Source organism: Phaseolus vulgaris, chromosome 2 (genome assembly GCF_000499845.2).
Source record: "Phaseolus vulgaris cultivar G19833 chromosome 2, P. vulgaris v2.0, whole genome shotgun sequence".
Taxonomy (NCBI): domain Eukaryota; kingdom Viridiplantae; phylum Streptophyta; class Magnoliopsida; order Fabales; family Fabaceae; genus Phaseolus; species Phaseolus vulgaris.
The window spans coordinates 44,713,667-44,731,975 of record NC_023758.2 but is presented as its reverse complement, the minus strand read 5'-3'; the positions used below and the strand labels follow the sequence as shown (position 1 = coordinate 44,731,975).

At 34.0% G+C, this 18,309-nt stretch overlaps 2 protein-coding genes across 3 annotated transcripts; both read left to right on the top strand.

The window, feature by feature from the left end:
* The first annotated feature begins 3,440 nt into the window (after window positions 1-3,440).
* LOC137812533 (phosphatidylinositol 4-phosphate 5-kinase 1-like) lies at window positions 3,441-8,849 on the top strand. Of its 2 annotated transcripts, none has more exons than XM_068614575.1 (8): window positions 3,441-4,769; window positions 4,850-5,014; window positions 5,152-5,317; window positions 5,473-5,583; window positions 5,688-5,881; window positions 5,986-6,116; window positions 6,207-6,246; window positions 7,297-8,849. In XM_068614575.1, exons 1-8 carry the CDS (start codon window positions 3,715-3,717, stop codon window positions 7,610-7,612), a joined length of 2,178 nt encoding a protein of 725 aa, XP_068470676.1. In that variant the 5' UTR covers window positions 3,441-3,714; the 3' UTR covers window positions 7,613-8,849. The 2 variants fall into 2 exon arrangements, with proteins under 2 accessions (XP_068470676.1, XP_068470677.1); XM_068614576.1 differs by lacking the exon at window positions 7,297-8,849 and adding an exon at window positions 6,956-7,043 and having other exon boundaries at window positions 3,555-4,769.
* A 3,747-nt stretch (window positions 8,850-12,596) lies between these two features.
* Window positions 12,597-18,228, top strand: LOC137812532 (uncharacterized). The gene is made up of 8 exons (XM_068614574.1): window positions 12,597-13,004; window positions 14,332-14,423; window positions 14,690-14,837; window positions 15,334-15,465; window positions 15,569-15,721; window positions 15,951-17,477; window positions 17,566-17,735; window positions 17,819-18,228. The coding sequence occupies exons 1-8, from the start codon at window positions 12,867-12,869 to the stop codon at window positions 17,961-17,963; spliced, it is 2,505 nt and encodes an 834-aa protein (XP_068470675.1). The 5' UTR covers window positions 12,597-12,866; the 3' UTR covers window positions 17,964-18,228.
* The last annotated feature ends 81 nt before the right edge of the window (window positions 18,229-18,309 follow it).

Here is an 18,309-nt window from a genome sequence, read left to right as displayed (position 1 = left end):
GCAAAGCAAAACTTTAATTATTTTTAATAAAACATTTTAACAACCATCATACTTGAATTTATATTTTTTATCCTAATTGAATGAATTGAAACACGGATAAAATTTTAATTTTTCACTAGTAGGAATAAGTGTTTTTTATAATTAATGAAATTTTTATTTTTGAAAGAAAAAAAAATCTTATGCGGGATGGGGCAATGAAATGAGTCTGCACTCCTAGCGCGGGACAGACCAAACACGGGGCAGGCCTATGCAAGGCGGGCCAACCCGCATTACCACCCCTAGACCTGCCTCACATAACCTGCAACTTGCGTGGACAATTACAAGGCAGGGCGGGCTGACCCGCACAACTTAAATTTTATTTTTTTTAAATTGCACCCCCATATTTTCTTCATGCACTCACATCTTTTTACACATGTGTTGTAAGAATAATATTGTGAGACCCTTTACCTAATACTTCTAAATAAAAAAAATAATTAAATTTGAATATTAATAAGATACAAGCATGGATCTAAATAAATAAATAAAAAATATTCAATTTTTTTAAAAAAAAAAATCCTATGGGGACCAACCCTTATACAAGATGGATTGATAAAATCAGCCCGCATATTCTATGTGGGGCAGGCCACCCCGACCTGCATTTAGCAGGCCAAATACGAAGCAGGACGACCAGCCTGCATTGTCATCCCCAGTCAAAACTCTAAATTACTTGAATTCTTGTACCATGAAAATGATTGAAATGAGTCATTATAAATAGACAATGTTAACATTCTTTTCATGTGCCAAATAGACCTCTAGCGTCATGTTTATTAAAACGGTTAGGTCAACAAGAACTCATCGTCGTCCACGTCAATATAAAAGTTTTGAAAAAAAAAACAACTTCTTTTTACGTAAAATAGTATATTACAAATATTTAAAACATTTAAAAACTATTAGACTTATGTATGATTAAGTCATATTTATACAAATAATTTAAAATTAGGGTATTAAGGACTTATATAATTATAAATTTAATAAAATTATGTGTGGAGGTGGTTGATAAATATAAAATAAAAAAATTAACATGTTAAAGTAATATTTTTATATTAGATTTATTTTAAATAATCGATAATAATATATTTTTGAACTCTTGTAATTATTTTAAGTCAACTATTGTGGTTATATTGTTTCTTAAAATATTTTCAATTAAATTTAAAATAAAATATCATTACTTGAATAAACGAGATAATTTCATTATACTGGTTTGCATATTTTAAATGATTATAAATTTAATTAAATTTAAAAGATAAAATACTACTTTACGTATTATAAAGAAAAATATATATTAAATATAAAAAATTTAGAAATTAACATTGAAAACAGCGTAGTTAAAAGAGTCTTTAAACATTAAAATTTGTTAAAAATTCATTTATTAAATATTAAACATAAGATAAAATTTACTTTTACCTATTAAAAGAAGTAAAAACTAACTACAATGTTTCACCACATATAAAATAAATTTATGCACAAGTTTTTTTTAAAATTATATATAATATTTATTATAATATAAACAAAAAAAGATTAATTATGTTGTATTTTTTTAAATATTTCAAACATTTTTTATATATAAAAAAATATTTTATTTTATGTAAAAAAATTATAGTTAAATATAAATATTAATTATAATATATATTTTAAATATTTTAAACCTTTCTTATAAAAAATATATTGTTATTCTCCCTTAACTTTCATGATGACATGGACGATGAATCCTCAGTGATCTAAATGCTTTAATAGACTCACACTGGAGATCCGTTTGTCATGTGACAAAAGTGTTAATAAAATTCTCTTACTAATTTTCATAACATAGAGATCCAATTAGTACAAAATTTTGATTAAAAACTAAAATCAATTTTGCATAAAATTACAGGTATGAGAAACATATTTAACCCCACAAGTTAATAATGATATCAAATGAAATGAATGGAATCAAAATTCTATTTGAGATTATTTCAAAAACACCATTAATGTTAATAAAGAAAACTCTTATTAAATGAGAAGTAATATTGTTGATTGAAATAAAACTCCACTTGCCATCATTAAGAAAAACAACATCGATTTTATGATGGTACATATAATAAGAAAAATGTTATAAAACATAAAAAAAATACAACTATCTCTAAAAGAAATTATGGTAAGGAGCCACACGTTTATTAGGACAAGAACGAATGTAAGATAAATTAAGCATATTGAGTGAATAAGTAAGAAAGTTTAGATGGTATGGAGAAAATAATGGTTTTGTTTAAGAAACATTGACTGAAATGTTGTTTGGTTTGTAGTTTTATTGGGTGGAAATATAGGGTGTAGGATAGCATTGTTGACTTGTCTCAAGAAACTCGATCATGGTTGTGCCCGTGACCCTCTTGCATTTTATTAAGTAGTAACCAAAATTACCTAACCAAGACTTTTGTCACTATAAACATCTACTATTCGTACCATTAACATAGCCATTTGGTAATGTTGTAAATTGGATAAGGTAAAAAGCAAAGAAAGTATATTAGTGGAATAATAGTCCCGTCTTCAAAGTGAGGAACTTTGAAGGTGTTGGGTGAGAATGGGTTAAATGGTCCCAGAATTAGCAATCTTAAAGTTGTGAAATACCCATGTTTGGTGAGTGGTGTATAAACACATGTGGGCATAAAATAGCAAGTATAAAGAGGAAAAGAGCCAAAAGAAGGAGAAACAGAAATGATTGTTATTTATTTTTAAAAACGAATGAATCAGAATGATAGTTGTGGAATTTGGTTGGTTGATGATTTGGATTCTTGTCTTTAAGGGCAGCGTGTGGCCCCAGAAATCATTGACGCAAAATATGGAGCTGCGATCTGATATGATGAATCGTGAATAATCCTCTGTTTCTTTTATTTTTTTGGCCGACAATTGTCAACAGATCAAAGTGACACACTTTTCTTAATGCCTCATGTGAAATCGACCTACCGAATCATCGTCACACACTACTTCTCTACCCGTGTCTCTCAATTTGCATTTTCACACCCTTCAATTAAACTCAAATTCTTGTAATAACTTTCTATTTTTGCACAGGGTGAGGTCACTCGCCACAATCTTCTGTGCCAACATTTCACTGTAGAAAAGGCTCTATATATGTAAGACTGAACATTTTTGGATAAGAGATAGAAAATATTGATTTATTTGTTGAATTTCAAGAAAAATAAGTTATCACATCATGTAGGAAGTTCTCCCTGTTTGGGTTGAAAATTGAAACCTTTGTTTTTGCATAAGAATCTTGATACATGGACACTACTGTTCATTTTGCATCACGCCCTTACCACCACACCTAACAAACACAACACTGCACTAGTGACAAAGTCACTCTCTTTATCCTTCTCGTATACGACTACTATAAAACTTTACGTATAATAACATTGACACTACGATAAGGAGACGTGGGTAACGTCGGTGACGGAGAAACAGTGATAAAAAAAAAACATGGTTAGTACAACATTGACGTACATGTTGGAAAGAAAAAACAAACCGTAAAAAGCAAAACAAAGCATTGCAGCAGGAATGGTTGAAAAAACCAAGCCAAGGCACCAAAGCAAACCAAAACCAAAACCTCTTAAATCTGTGTCATAATTTCTCTCTCTCTTTTCAGTTTCGTCGGAGATGCTGCCACTGTTGGTTAACTCTCCAGCTACTCTCCGCCGCCGGTGAGAGAACATGCAAGAGACGCTCCTCACTCTCCCTCTCTCGCACCACAAAGACATCCACATTCGCGCCAAGAAGAAGAAGCCGCAACAACCGGGAACCGAGCATAGCAGCAGCAACAACAGTAGCAGCGGCGGCCACTCAACCACTCGGGTTTCGCGGCGCGTGAGTCCTGTCGGAGAGAAGTCTCTTCCGAACGGCGACATCTACAGCGGCACCCTGTCGGGGAACGCGCCGCACGGCACCGGGAAGTACCTCTGGTCCGATGGGTGCATGTACGAGGGGGAGTGGCGAAAGGGGAAAGCTTGCGGCAAGGGGAGGTTCTCGTGGCCCTCCGGCGCCACCTACGAGGGGGAATTCAAGTCGGGTCGGATAGACGGTTTCGGATCCTTCATCGGCGTCGACGGCGACATGTACAGAGGGTCCTGGGTGGCCGACAGAAAGCACGGGTTCGGCGAGAAACGATACGGTAATGGGGATGTTTACGAAGGTTGGTGGAGGTGCAACTTGCAGGAGGGGGAGGGGAGGTACACGTGGCGGAACGGCAACGAGTACGTGGGGGAGTGGAGGAGTGGTGTGATTTCGGGGAAGGGGGTTCTGGTGTGGGCGAATGGGAACCGTTACGAGGGGTTTTGGGAGAATGGTGTGCCTGTGGGGAAGGGTGTTTTCACGTGGTATGATGGGAGCACTTGCGCGGGGAACTGGGGGAAGGAGTTTATGGAAGAGGCACGTGAGGAGAAGATGAAGAGGAGTTCGGTGGATGGGTGTAGGAGTGTGAGCTTTCCCAGGATTTGTATCTGGGAGTTGGATGGAGAAGCTGGGGACATCACCTGTGACATTGTTCACAATGCCGAGGCTTCTCTGTTCTACAGGGATGGTACCACTACCAGTGAGTCTGAGAACGGTGATGATATTATTATTAATAATAACAATGGGTGTGGGGTTTTGCAGAAGAGTCCTTGTTGGTCTCTTGATGGTTCTGGTAGTGAGGTTAAGAAGCCTGGTCAAACTGTCTCCAGAGGGCATAAGAGCTATGATCTTATCCTTAATCTTCAACTGGGTATTAGGTATCGTTGTTTTTGGCTTTTGGAGTTTACTATCATTAGTTTCGTTTCAGTTTTTTTTCATTAAGGCGTTTTTGTTTTAGATACACTGTTGTCAAGCATTCTTCTATAGTGAGAGAGCTTAGACCAGGGGATTTTGATCCTAAGGAGAAGTTCTGGACGAGGTTCCCACCTGAAGGCTCTAGGTTTACACCCCAGCACCAGTCAGTGGACTTCAGGTGGAAAGACTACTGCCCCATGGTGTTCAGGTGTGAACATTAACAATTTTCTTTGCTTGAATGTGTTTTTTTTTTCCTCAGTAAGGAAGGTTTGGTTATTGGTTGTGGATGGTATACTAATTGTGTCTGTGTCTTGGTGGGTACTTGTTTGTTGGTTGGGTATTTAGACATCTAAGGGAATTATTTGCCATAGATCCTGCGGATTACATGCTTGCTATTTGCGGAAGTGACTCACTCAGGGAGATGTCTTCTCCGGGAAAGAGTGGAAGCATCTTTTATCTTACTCAAGATGACCGCTTCATAATTAAGACTGTCAAGAAGTCTGAAGTCAAGGTTAGTTAGTTGGAATGCATTCATTAATTTGAAGACACTAGACAGAACTATATAGACATTGTTAATTGAGTGTGGTGAAATTTTGCTTTCAGCTTTGGTTGGTTACCTTGTTGTTTTCTGGGTGCTCAATAGTGATTTTTTGCTGTTCATGTCAGGTGCTCATTAGGATGCTTCCAAGCTACTACCAACATGTTTGTCAGTACAAGAACTCCTTGGTGACTGCATTCCTGGGCGTGCATTGTGTTAAACCTGTTGGAGGTCAAAAGGTATGGTTTGAGATGAGTTTTGTAGCAGTAATTAAGGTGGCTTATTTACCATCTAAAATGCCTGTCAAAATGTAATGCAAATTGTAATACCATGGATGAAACAGACCCGGTTTATTGTAATGGGGAATGTGTTTTGCTCCGAGTACCGGATCCACAAGAGGTTTGACCTCAAAGGTTCTTCTCATGGTCGAACAACGGATAAGCCAAGGGGGGAGATTGATGAGACTACCACTCTCAAAGACCTTGATCTTAATTTTGTCTTTCGCCTGGAACAGTCTTGGTTTCAAGAGCTTATACGGTATAGATTTTGCCAAGTCGCATATTCTTTTATTTTTCTGGATTTTCATTTTGTGTTTTCTTACTTTTTTGTTTTCTTACTTTTATGTATTGCCTTTTGCTTAGGCAACTCGATAGAGACTGTGAGTTCTTGGAAGCAGAGGGAATCATGGATTACAGTCTTCTAATTGGCCTGCATTTTCGTGATGATTGCTCGGTTGATGAAATGAAAAGTTCTCCACGAAATTCATGTTCAGGTATTTGTATAGTTTTGTAAGTTTTTGGTTCCTTTTCAAAATGTTAAATCCTGGAGGGGTATAAAATCTTCTGGGTTATTAATTTACCAGGCAAGAGAGATATGCTTGACGATGAGATGCTCACATGCCGGTATGTTTTTTCTCTCTCTTTTATTCACATTTGAGTTTCGTTGTCGTTAAAAGTTTATAATTAAACTGTTGGCAGTATCTTGCATTTTTCGTTCATTATTTAATAGTATTTAATTGAAGACAATGGTTGAAGATCTAGAGAAATCTTGATGCGCTTTCTGTCAGTTTCTGGCTTGAACTATTAATGTCAATTCCAACTCAGCATTTCGTGTACAACAGTCAAACAGGAGAATCTGGATTGTTTTAACTATACACCAATTCTCAGTTAATAAATGTTACTCCTAGATGATTTATAGGGGATAACATTTTTGTCTTTAAACATCGTTCTCTTGTTTGTACCCGATGGTATCAGTGTGTCGTGTCCTTGAGGTTATTGCACATGGTCCCGGCCTAGAACTAGCAGAGAGCTTAAATGCTTTCTGTTTATATATATTTCAATTTGGCCCATGCGCCTGCAAAATGCCAAGAGGAAGTGGCCGCAAGTTAGGTACAAACAAATCACTAGCTGGTGATGAGCATCATATTTGCAACTCTCTAGTCCTGTCCATCTATGACTTAGGTGTGACTTATTGATTTCTTTTTAAGAATACCATCGCAATGGCTGAAAATTGAAATGTATCGAAAGTGACCTGAGTTGTACTGCAAAAATTGTAGTTAGTTTTTTCTGACATTTGAAACAAACGCTGGTGGGGTCTCTTTGATTTTTTTAGGTGAGGGCACTGCTTTCTTTTCAACAGCCAAATGGTAGCTGACAGGGATTTTGATGGATCAGTATGTTTTCTAGGACACCAGACTTTGCGAGATATATTTGTTTACAAGTAACAGATGATAAATATTTTCATTTTTTGTAAACGTTGCACCATTCCTTTTCAACCCCTCCTAGAGAGTATAAATCTAGTCTCTTCTAGGTAAATTGTTAGTGCTCCTAACAATTAAACCAACCTATAAAAACTTAAGTAATTTTGTTTCTGTTTAGCCCTCTTCATGAGAGCTGGTTAGGATCCAAATTACTTAAATTGTTGATCCATAATTGTGATTGTTGATATTCCAGGGGACCTCTGATCCGGCTGGGAATGAACATGCCCGCCAGAGCTGAGAGTGTGTGTAAGGCTGGATTGGATCAGCCAACGGGTAGTGGAAGTGGCAATTCTAGTTCTATCCCTTCAGAGAGTAACAGCCAGATATCTGATGTAATCCTCTACTTTGGTATCATTGACATTCTCCAAGACTACGATATAAGCAAAAAGATAGAACATGCATACAAGTCACTACAAGTGGACTCCACCTCTATCTCAGCCGTTGATCCCAAGCTATACTCAAAAAGGTTTAGGGATTTCATACACAGAATCTTTGTAGAGGATAAATGACCAATACAAGACCAAGTCTGGCTTGCAAAGATGACATTCCATGCAGCAGGGAATGCTTCGTACATGGGTGGATTTAAACACACATGTGGACTGGAAATCATTATGGTTGTTGATGGCTAAATTTTTCTCATAGCCATTGCAAACATAATGGTTGAAAATTGAAACGGAGGGGGAGAGGAGTTCTTTAGACAAGAATGACGTTTATTTTAACTTTTGTTGGGAGGGGATAGAGATTGTGACACTAGTTTGTACAGGGCATGTGATAAGAGTTCTTTATTTCGATTGCTTTTGTTATGGATGTAGACATTGTGGGGTGTGGAGAGAGATTCAAATTGACCAGGAGGGGAGAGGGGGTTAATAACTGTACAGACAGTCAAAAGATTGATAATAGAATTGAATTGAAGATGCATTTTTTGGTTGGAGGAATGAAAAAGAGATGGTATTCCTGTTGAGCAAGAAAGAAAAGTTCCCAGAGGGCCCCCCCTTGTGGCCCTCAACCTCTCTCTTTCTGTCTCTGCGATGTGCATTCAAACGGGTTTTTTAAAAACTTTATCAGTAGTAATGCATAAAAAGAAGAGAAAGGAAGAGGTGGGTGTTTCGTTGGTTGTTGATGTCCCTCGCAAAATGAAGTTTGAAAAAGCAGAATAACAATAATACGGTGGTATTGTAATGTCCCTTTTACTTGTTTTGAACAATACAGAGAGGAGGATGCAAAGAAGACGACAAAACAATCACGTCAATGTGGAGCCTTGTAGCATTTGATAGGTATTTATGCATGTTATGCCTCAGCATTTTAATAATGAGAAAAATGATGGAACTTGACAGAGAAGTCTCCTCTTCACTCAATCAGTGACCCCACAAAGACCAAAAAAATAGCGATTTTGATATGTTTCTCATGTGGTCAAATCAGAGGGAGGAAGAGAATAGTGGATTTTGTGTTGGCAAACAGATCCTAATGGAGGTGCTGTGAGCGTGACCGTGTCCTGTGTCCGACACCACTGCTACTCAAACATCCTTGTAGTTGTAGAACACTCATTATACTCAACCTGCTATCTCTTGTTCCTTTTCTATTTATTCTCAAAAACACTTCATTTTATTCACCCACTCACAAATTCATTATTCTTTTATATATTGGATCCTTATGTATGCATTTTAACTACTCCCCTCCCAATTCTGTCATCATCAGTGACACAAGAATTCATTCTACCACCATTTTAATCTCATTCTACTTCCACTACCTCTTTTTAAATTTGAATCCCATTTCGGACACTTCATAAATCATAAAACAACCTTACTCCCAGATGATAATAGCTATAATAACTTAAATTTTTAAAGAAATGCAAGTGGGTAAAAAGTGAAGGGGTGTATATTTTAAGAAATAGTGCAATATATGTTGATTTGATTTTTGAAGAAGTTTTTGGGTGAATTTAGAATGGTGGTAGTAATAAAGCAGTGGTTCATGTCATGACTCTGACCAAATCATTTTACGCCGAATAAATGATGCCACATTATGAAAGATGCACAAATAAATCACAACGTTACTAAACAGCAAACACATAACGACATAATTAATTACCAAAAACTAACCAAAAAGGATTTAGTCGGTGTGTTTTAACTTACATTGTTTCAACCTTTTCTTTTATGCTTCTGGTTTGGTTTCTTTAACGTCGTGACTTTTTAGCTATTGCTATTGTAGTGTTATTATTAGTGTGCGTACTTTTTAGGTGTATTATTCTTCATTTCGAAAAGTGAAGTTTAGGAAGAACAAAAATAAAATGTCAAACGAAGGAGGAAACGAATGTACATAGTCTTACTAAGAATTTTGTTTCATGGTATCATTTTAGTAATGTTACAAATTTATTTCCATTGTGGTTTAACAATAAGAATAAAAATATTTATTACCATATAAGATGATGACATGAATAAAGCTCATAAGAACTTTGCTTTTATGATTTTAGCCCACTGGCACCCAAATTGTTCCAGAAAATAAATGGTTTTGGTAAATTTGTTTTAAGAAAACACGTGCTAAGTATTTTGGGATAATTGAATTTTTCAATACGGTACACGTTATTTAAAGAATAACATTTTTATAACAAATTATAAAATTATTTTTTATCCAAGATTTTATTCTGGTTAGTAGGCCTAACGCAATTAGATAGATGAAATTGGGTCATAGATCCGATACATAGCCCAATAACCCAAAACCCAATAACCCAATAACCCGCCAATTTGATTTAACTTATTGTGGGCCATACCCAAAACGAACTATTAATTACCACGCCTGATTAGACAGTTCTCCTCCAACGAAAGGCATGCTTAATTTAATTATTGTTGTTAAGAACAAAAAGAAACAAAAAAGTTTCATTAGGTGGTGAAAATTTTGTTTGCATGTGAACTTTTCTAATAAACAATAGTTATTTTCATATAATTTTCTTTTTCTTTTTCTTTCTCTTTTGACTTTGATGTCACTTTAAAAAATTTTCTCAACATCATTTTCCAAACCTTTAAAAAGTCGGTTCAACAATAAACATAGTTATTTTAATATAGGCTTAATTGTAATTTTCATTCTTATATTTTATATAATTTTACTTTTTTTTTTAATTTTAGTTTCCTAATTTTTAATTTTTTAGTGTTTGTAATTTTTTTTATGCAATTTTGATATTTTAATTTAAATTATCCACTAGTTTGTAAATTTTTAGACAAACTATATCTATTTTTCTACTACTATTACTTCGTACATTATACGAGGAGATAAGAGAAAAATCGTGAAGATACTCAACCATTTTTCACAAGATTGAAAAGTATCAACCATAGATAATTGTTATCAGATACAATTTGATATTAATTTAATATATTTTTAAAAATGAAAATAAAATATATAAAATTAATCATCAAAATTATGTATGAAGAAATTCATGACTAAAATCATGAATGATTAAAAATTAAAGGACTAGAATTGTGAAAAGGGTAGAAATTAAAATTGGAGATTCGTGAAATGTAGGACGAAAATTACAATTAAAAATCTAATTTAAATTTACAAAATAGTGATAAGTTCTTTAAGAAACGAGTTAATCTTGATTTTTCAACTGCTAAGCGTTATTGTATTTGTTTATTGTGGTTTTATTTGACTCAAATAAAATTATTATTATATATATACATATTTATTTAAAATTAAAAGTATGTATTTGCTTTAAAAAATTACTTTCAGAGTCTTAGTACAATTCTATTCACATGACAATTGCAGAAAGCCCATGTTTTAGAACTAGTTTATATAAACATACACTCGAAATAAGAGTCAATAAAGGTAGAAATCTGTTTGTTAGATTTTATTTATTTTTAACTTCAAAATATTTTTAAATAAATCCATCTACAAAACGTCTTAGTTTTATTTAAAAATATTGTATTGATTAAAGAAGTATATTTATAAAATTAAATATACTTCCTATTCAAGGTACTTAGTCTTAGTACAATTCTATATAATAAATTATTTTCAATTATCTTTTGATAAGTTTCAAATAGAATTAACGTAAAATTTAAGAATTCAGGGGGTCAAGGTTTATAATTAATTAAAATAAAATAATATAAAATTGAAATAGAACAACAAAATGTATTCAACAAGTTTAAGGAAAACATAAGAATAAGGTTGCATATCTAATTCTCATTTGTGTATATAGAAAATGAGTATTTGTGGAAACAATAATCGACACTAATAATTTTTAACTGAGAAACCTTTCCAATTTTTCAACTTGAGAAATAAAACTTACGGGACCTAATCCATAAAATATATTTACTATGAAAGTACAATTACAATATTTTATTTTTTAACTCAATGAGGATAATACTTAGTTTCATCTAACAAGATCAAATACAAAGTCTTTTTGTAACATCTCACTAAAATTTCTAATCTCACACTATGGTGATTCTCTCATTTACTTTCCATGTTGCTCTTCTCCTTAGTTGCATCCCTTCTTTACAAATTCCCTTTATAAAGAGGATGAGAACAAAAAAATCATAAAAAAATAATGAATAATTAATGTTTGTCACATTTTCAAGATACCTTGAAAATACTATTTTCAACTTTCTATGTTGAACTTCAAAATTTTCAAGAAAAATATAGTTACAAGACTTTGGAATGTCAATATTCTTAATGAATTAATTACCAATGTTAATTGATATAATCTCCTATTAAATTAAAGAATGATTCCTAAAAATATGTAAGAAATAACAAGAAATTATCAAAGTATTCAAATTCAACATTCATTCATCAATAGTCTCATTTTCACAAAAAAACATATATTTATACAGATTAAGTTTTGGATCTTTTAAGTTGATGCCTTGGATAAACAAAAACAAAAGCACTAATATTTCATTTTCTATTTCCCCTTTCTGTTTCCATTTGCAGGATTGGCGTTGGAGAGAAACTTCTGAGCTACACAAACTTATCAATCATTTCATAATTTTATTGACTTAACGAAAGGAAATTACAAGGAGACAAGATTTGAGATTGTGCCTAAGGAGAGGACACGTAACAACCTTAGATGCCGGAGCCATGATACACAAATAAGTAACTCGCCCATCATAAAAAACGAACACGCTTTGTCCATTCAAACTTCATTAATGGAATGCACAATAATTCTCTCCTCATAGAAAAATAATAATAAAATTGTTAGAAAATATTGTTTACAAAACCAAATTGTATTTTGCTTATAAATTATTTTTCTTGCTAATTTTCTCCTTATGCCCTTTTTATCAATTGAAATAATGACGCAAAGCATGCCGTCTGAAAATCGTAAGAGTTATATTATAACATTATTAACTCCTCAAGCACATGGCATTTAATTGGGGATTAACACATAAAGACAGAAGGTTATTTTTAATTATGGAAGGGCATGAGAAGGAATGGAGATGTTGACCAAAAATTTTCCTAAACAAAACAAAGGATCGAAAATGTGGTTGTAAATAGGAAGTGTGGCTTAATAACTACAACCTCATAAAAATAATGCTTACTGTGTTCCACTGTTACATATAACCAAAAGGCCACAAGCCAGAATCCGCGGTGTGTCTTTTGTGACACACCACTTTTTGTCCGTCGCACGTAACAGGGACACAACACAACACAAACCAAACCGATTACTAGGTACTAAGAGCTTGTTACGTACTGCACACCAGCACATACAAATATACATATAAAAGCGTCTCGGGCATTGCTTACGTGTTGAATTGGGGGTGTCAGTTTTGGGGGGAAAACAGAGCAATGGTTTGTGAGGTTTCTTCATCGCAAACTGCTCCATCCACGGAGCTCTTCACGATGGTTTCTTCTTCGTCTTCTTCTTCTTCTTCTTCTTCTTCTGCCGAATCCAACTTTCGTCAACTCGATGATGCATTCCTCCAGGTTTATTACTCTCTCTGTCACTGATTCCGTGGTTGATTCTTATTGCGATTTAGTAACCAATTTGAGTGGTGTTATCGGATTGTGTGGTTGATTATAGTATGAGCCGAACGTTGGAAGACGAGAATTATATATATCTCTTCTAGTTCTTGTGCTACCGTAGATCGAGCGTTTTGATGATTTGGAATTAGGATTGTATCTGTTTGGATATCTGTAATGTGAAAGTATGTTGTGCATATCAACTTTGTTGACTTTCAATGTTGGCTCTGTGATGTTTATGTCTGGTATTGTGTCGAAGTCCTTCGAACATGGCTGAGGAAATGAGATATCGTTCTTTGTTCTCATAAATTTTATCCACATCTAATGGAATTCATTTTTGAACTGGTAAGTTAGGTGATTACTTTTTCACACTAAGTAATTTTTAACCACTTTCATTATACATATAATTATGCATATATATAAAGATAAATATACTCTTATTGAGATTTTATTTTTAATTACTTTTATTTTTTATATCAAGCTTGACATTTAAAAACTTGTTTATTTTATAATTGTGTTTGGTAGAAGTAAATAATATTTACCAGTTTTTGTATTTATTAATGTAATAATTAATTCATTTTACTTATATTTCAGTTTTAAACAAGTATAAAAAAATGGTCTGATAAAGTTTGGTTTGTGAGAAAAAATGAAAAGTTGAGATATACATAAATGGTTTTCTGTGGCTGTTAATGTTTGAGAAATATTGGTAGTTATAGCCACTTGATACTGGTAGAGAATTTGTAGGATAAGGTAACTCCTTATTTCTGACATTATCCCTACGGAAAAAAAGATTGGAATAGACTGACATGGCAGAAGTTTTTTAACAATGGAACATTGTCATTTTTATTTATTTTACTTTATAAATAAATTTTAAAACAATTTGTCATGTTTGATAGATTAATTTTTTTTTATACTTACAATGTATCAAAATTAGACTAAAATAAAAACATCTCATGCTTATTATGAAGGAGCTTTCTATTCTTCAGTGTTGAATATGGGTGGTAATGTTGGACTCTTCGGTTGAATGAACTTATTCATTATACTTCTAACGAATAAATTCGCAGATATAGATATAGAAGTTAATAGATAAACACATTAGCAAATGTTAATCACTATAAAATTGTAATTGTTTTTCGTCCTCTGCCTCTGAGACATGATCAATAGTTCTCTGCTTCGCTGTTCGAAAATAATCCTACATTTTATAGGTTGTTTTCTTTCCCTTTTCTTGTAACTAATTTTAAGATGATATAGTTTGTTCATAGTTGTAGCTAATTTGTTTTCCAATATACAGACTCAAACAAGAATTTGGCTAGGAGAAGTATTGCAGATACGATTAGATGAGCAACTCATTATATCAGAAGTACTTGCTGATGGAGAATTGCTGTACGTTGTTGATAATATGTTTCATCAACAATTTTGTTTTAAATGTTATGTTTTTATGGTTATTGTTAATATTAAGTTGAGATATTCTGAAAAATAATTCATAATATATTATTTTCCAACCTCAAATCCGAGAGATAGCATAGTCAATTAAGCCTCAAAATTATGCTTTCTAACATTACTAACTACTAATATTCATCACACAAGTAGCTCCTGCATTGGCACTTTACATTGCTTGGAATTTTGAATACAGTTTTATTGGTTTTCAGGTTTCAAGTGTCAAAAGTGGTATGGAAATTGCTGTCGGCAAAGCATATGGAGATAAGGCATATAAACGCAAACAAAATCCAGTCATTTACTTCTAAGAAGAACGTTGCGAGATATAGGCCTTATTCTAATGTTGATTCATTTCTAAAGGTAAAATGTTCGATTATCACATCTTTGCTTTTGGCATATTAAGGGAGCGATTGTTATTTTTTTCCTTACTAAAGAATACAGTTAGAATATTTTTTGAACTGATCATACATATTCAGAAAAACTGATATTACTGACCAAATGATCAGAGAAGTAAAATTTACATTTTCATTATTGTATTGAAAATCTGCAAATTTCCTTAAAATTTAATCTGAATTTAGAGGCACAAGGTTGCATGGAGAATGAGCAAATTTTCTATTCTGAATTCAAATTGAAGGGTAGTTTTGAGGAGGCTTATACTTAAGAATTTCTGCTCAATCATTCTTTAGTTCTTCCATCCACTCTCTAATGTGTTTGGAGTCTGAATTATGGTCTTCATGTAAGCATAGGAATGCAAGAAAGACAAATTCTGTAACCTCACTTTATTCATTGATGTTTCTAACATTTGAATGGTATAGATAAAATTATCAAAGTAATCTCAGTAACTTTTACTATGCAGATTTGCAAAATTTTGGGATTGACTGGCGTTGACCTCTTCTCTCCATCAGATGTAGTTGAGAGAAGAAATACTCGAAAAGTTTGTATGTGTATACGCTCATTCTCCAAAAAATCAAGATCTATGAATATAAATGTAAGAAAGTCTCTTCCATTTTCCATACAATCTTAATTTACTCGTCCTTGTATTTTTATTCTCTAAATAATGGTTTTATGCTAATGAAAAAACGTGGTGGCAGGTTCCAGATTTTGACATTGTGACCTGTATGGTAACCATGCCCAAAGATTTGGTTGGGTGCATGCGTAGAAGCTTAGAACTATCGCACAACATCCCTGCTGATTCCTCTGGTGGCTATTACTTACAAAAACATGCAAGAAGAAGATCTAGACAGGTTTCTCCTGGATTCACTAATCAATTTCAATTCAAACAAATATTAATAAGCCAACGACGACCTTGTGACTCAGTTGACATATTTTTCATCCAATTTAACCCCAAAATAAGTAAATAACTTGCCAATGACTATGCATTTATGTGAATGTCATGTGCTGTACATTGTGCTTCTACTTACCAAATCATTTTGATATTTGTTCTTGTATCTCTAAAGCATGATGACTTTGCAGGGTTACCCAACCTCCACCACCGAAGACTTTGAGACATCTTCGGATCAATATGAGGACCCGGAAAACAATCATCTAATGCTTCAATTTGATAACTTGCACACTGATGACTTGTATGATTATACATCAGAGATAAACTACAACATAGCCTCTCCAATGGTTGAACATATTTGTTTGCCTGAAGATTTAGATCAATTGGATATCCAAAACCAACAGAGAAATGGAATTTATGATGACTTCGAATTGTTATGTTCAATGGAATCATTGCAATATCATTGTTCTGAGGATATAGATCATGATTGTGAGCAAACATGGTCATCATCTCCTCCCAGTGGGGATTTACGTACTGACCTTATTCATATGTCATCTCATTTAGATACTAAAATGGAACAAGTCCAAGAAAGTACGAGGATTGTGGACTTCGATTACTTTGAAAAATTGTCATTAAGCAGTAATGGTTCTGTGAATGTAACTCCTAAGAATGACAAAACACCAGGTAAAAGGGAAGCTAGCTCACTTACAAAATATAGGAAGGATCCCGATTTGTTTCATGAAGAAAATAGTACACCGGATGTATATCAAAGTGCCAGCTCTCACGGTTCAAATCCAACTCCACAGACCGCAGAAAGTGGCAAATTCTTTGAAACTTGCGATGACAAGGAGGTTCTGCTAGTTGCTTGCTTGAACTGTTATTCAAGGGAAGCACTGAACTTGGGAGATGAAGTTGATGCAGAGAATAATTTTAGGAATATTGAGTCTTTCAAAGTGCACAATGACAAGAATGATCGATGGGACAAGATAAAAGAAGAGCACGAATCTCAAGGAATAGTGAAATGTAGGGAAATGCCGTATCAAATAATTTCTAACGCAGTAAAGAAATTTGAAGAAACTGAGCCTTCATTATATTCACCTGATTGCTACTTCTGCAATACTAATTCTGCAGATAGAGTTGTTCCACATAGCAATGACACTAGATCAACTTCACCGAAATTTTTTCTAGCATATGAAAAGAGAGAGTCTCAAGTTGGTTTGAAGTGCTTGGAAAATGGTAGTTGCTGCCAATCTGAGAAGTCACTGTCCTGTCAGTCTTATTATTTGCCCGAGTCTTGTAAATGGGATCAGAAAGGAAAATGCGCTATCATATCATATAAAGATAACAAAAGTTCATGTTCCGTAGAAAATGGCTCACATGAGGAAATTACACCTTGTATAGAAAAAACTTCGGAAGTCTTGTCCACTGTTGTCAAGTTGGACACTGATGGCAAAGAGCAAAACATAGATTCTCCGGCTCTGGCCTCAAATGCTGTAGTTTTAGGTGACTGTGAAAAACCTTCCACTCTTGGTGACGATCCTAGTGATTTCTGCAAAGGTGATGCAGCACAAGACATTGGAGATGGAGGTCAGGGAGTACTAGATATGATAATAAATGATGTGGTAGTTCCTGTCAACTCTGATGAGGTTGTACCACTTACTGAATCCCTCATAGCAAACCTAAGCTCAAAAGAACATACTCGTGTGGTGCATGTTAAAGTAAGTTTGTTTTGACCCCTTTTCAGGCATGCTTGTGTTAATCATTTTTGTCTGTAAATTGAGTTTCTATTTCAACTTTGTGATATAGGATGAAATAAATCCAGAAGATGAGAGAGTGCACTTCTTAGAAAATTTGGTTGGAACAGAAGAGCGAGGTGAAGAAATACCAAAAGAAAAACCTCAAAAGAAGCAACTGCTAAGATCAGTCTTGGGTGGTGCAGCTGCTGTTGGCTTGTTATTCATGATTTTGCACTTAAGGTTTGTGTTTGGCCCTTTTTTGTGCCAGGTAGTGCGTGTTTAGTGAGTGCATTGATTTGACTTTTTGGTCTTTTGTTTGATAGGAGGAATGGCGGGAAAAAGGCTGCACAACCAAGTATGGCATCTAGTCATATAGGCAAAGAGAAGATTCAGAAAAATTCTAACGGGAAAGTAAAGAGAAATACTACAAAAGGGGTTTATCCAGCTGAAAGGATCAAGTTAAAGTGATTAGGATTTGGACCTCTTATGTTCAAATAGTGATAATGGTTGCATAAGGTAATAGTTTCAACTTTGGAACCTCGCTGGTCACACACTTCAGTTAACTGAAGCTATACACAAATGGACGAATATATACAAATTTGCTCTGTTTCTTACCATACCAAACACGACACCGCATGGTTAATGTACAAAACATGACACTGCAACACTACGTACACAGATATACAGCTTCAGTTATATATAATTAACCTCGTACTTACTAATTCATAATTAAGATTTATATATCCAACTTCTAAAAACATAATGGAAAAATTAGTCGTCTTTTCTCAGTGTTAAATAAAGCTTACACTCTTTA

Excerpts from the sequence above, each read along its gene's own strand:
- LOC137812533 (XM_068614575.1), top strand. The coding sequence starts at position 3,715 with ATGCAAGAGACGCTCCTCACTCTCCCTCTCTCGCACCACAAAGACATC. Across the intron at positions 4,770-4,849 it reads AATCTTCAACTGGGTATTAG|ATACACTGTTGTCAAGCATT; the intron begins GTATCGTTGTTT and ends TTTTTGTTTTAG. Across the intron at positions 6,117-6,206 it reads TCCACGAAATTCATGTTCAG|GCAAGAGAGATATGCTTGAC; the intron begins GTATTTGTATAG and ends TTAATTTACCAG.
- LOC137812532 (XM_068614574.1), top strand. The coding sequence starts at position 12,867 with ATGGTTTGTGAGGTTTCTTCATCGCAAACTGCTCCATCCACGGAGCTC. Across the intron at positions 13,005-14,331 it reads TCGATGATGCATTCCTCCAG|ACTCAAACAAGAATTTGGCT; the intron begins GTTTATTACTCT and ends TCCAATATACAG. Across the intron at positions 15,722-15,950 it reads CAAGAAGAAGATCTAGACAG|GGTTACCCAACCTCCACCAC; the intron begins GTTTCTCCTGGA and ends ATGACTTTGCAG.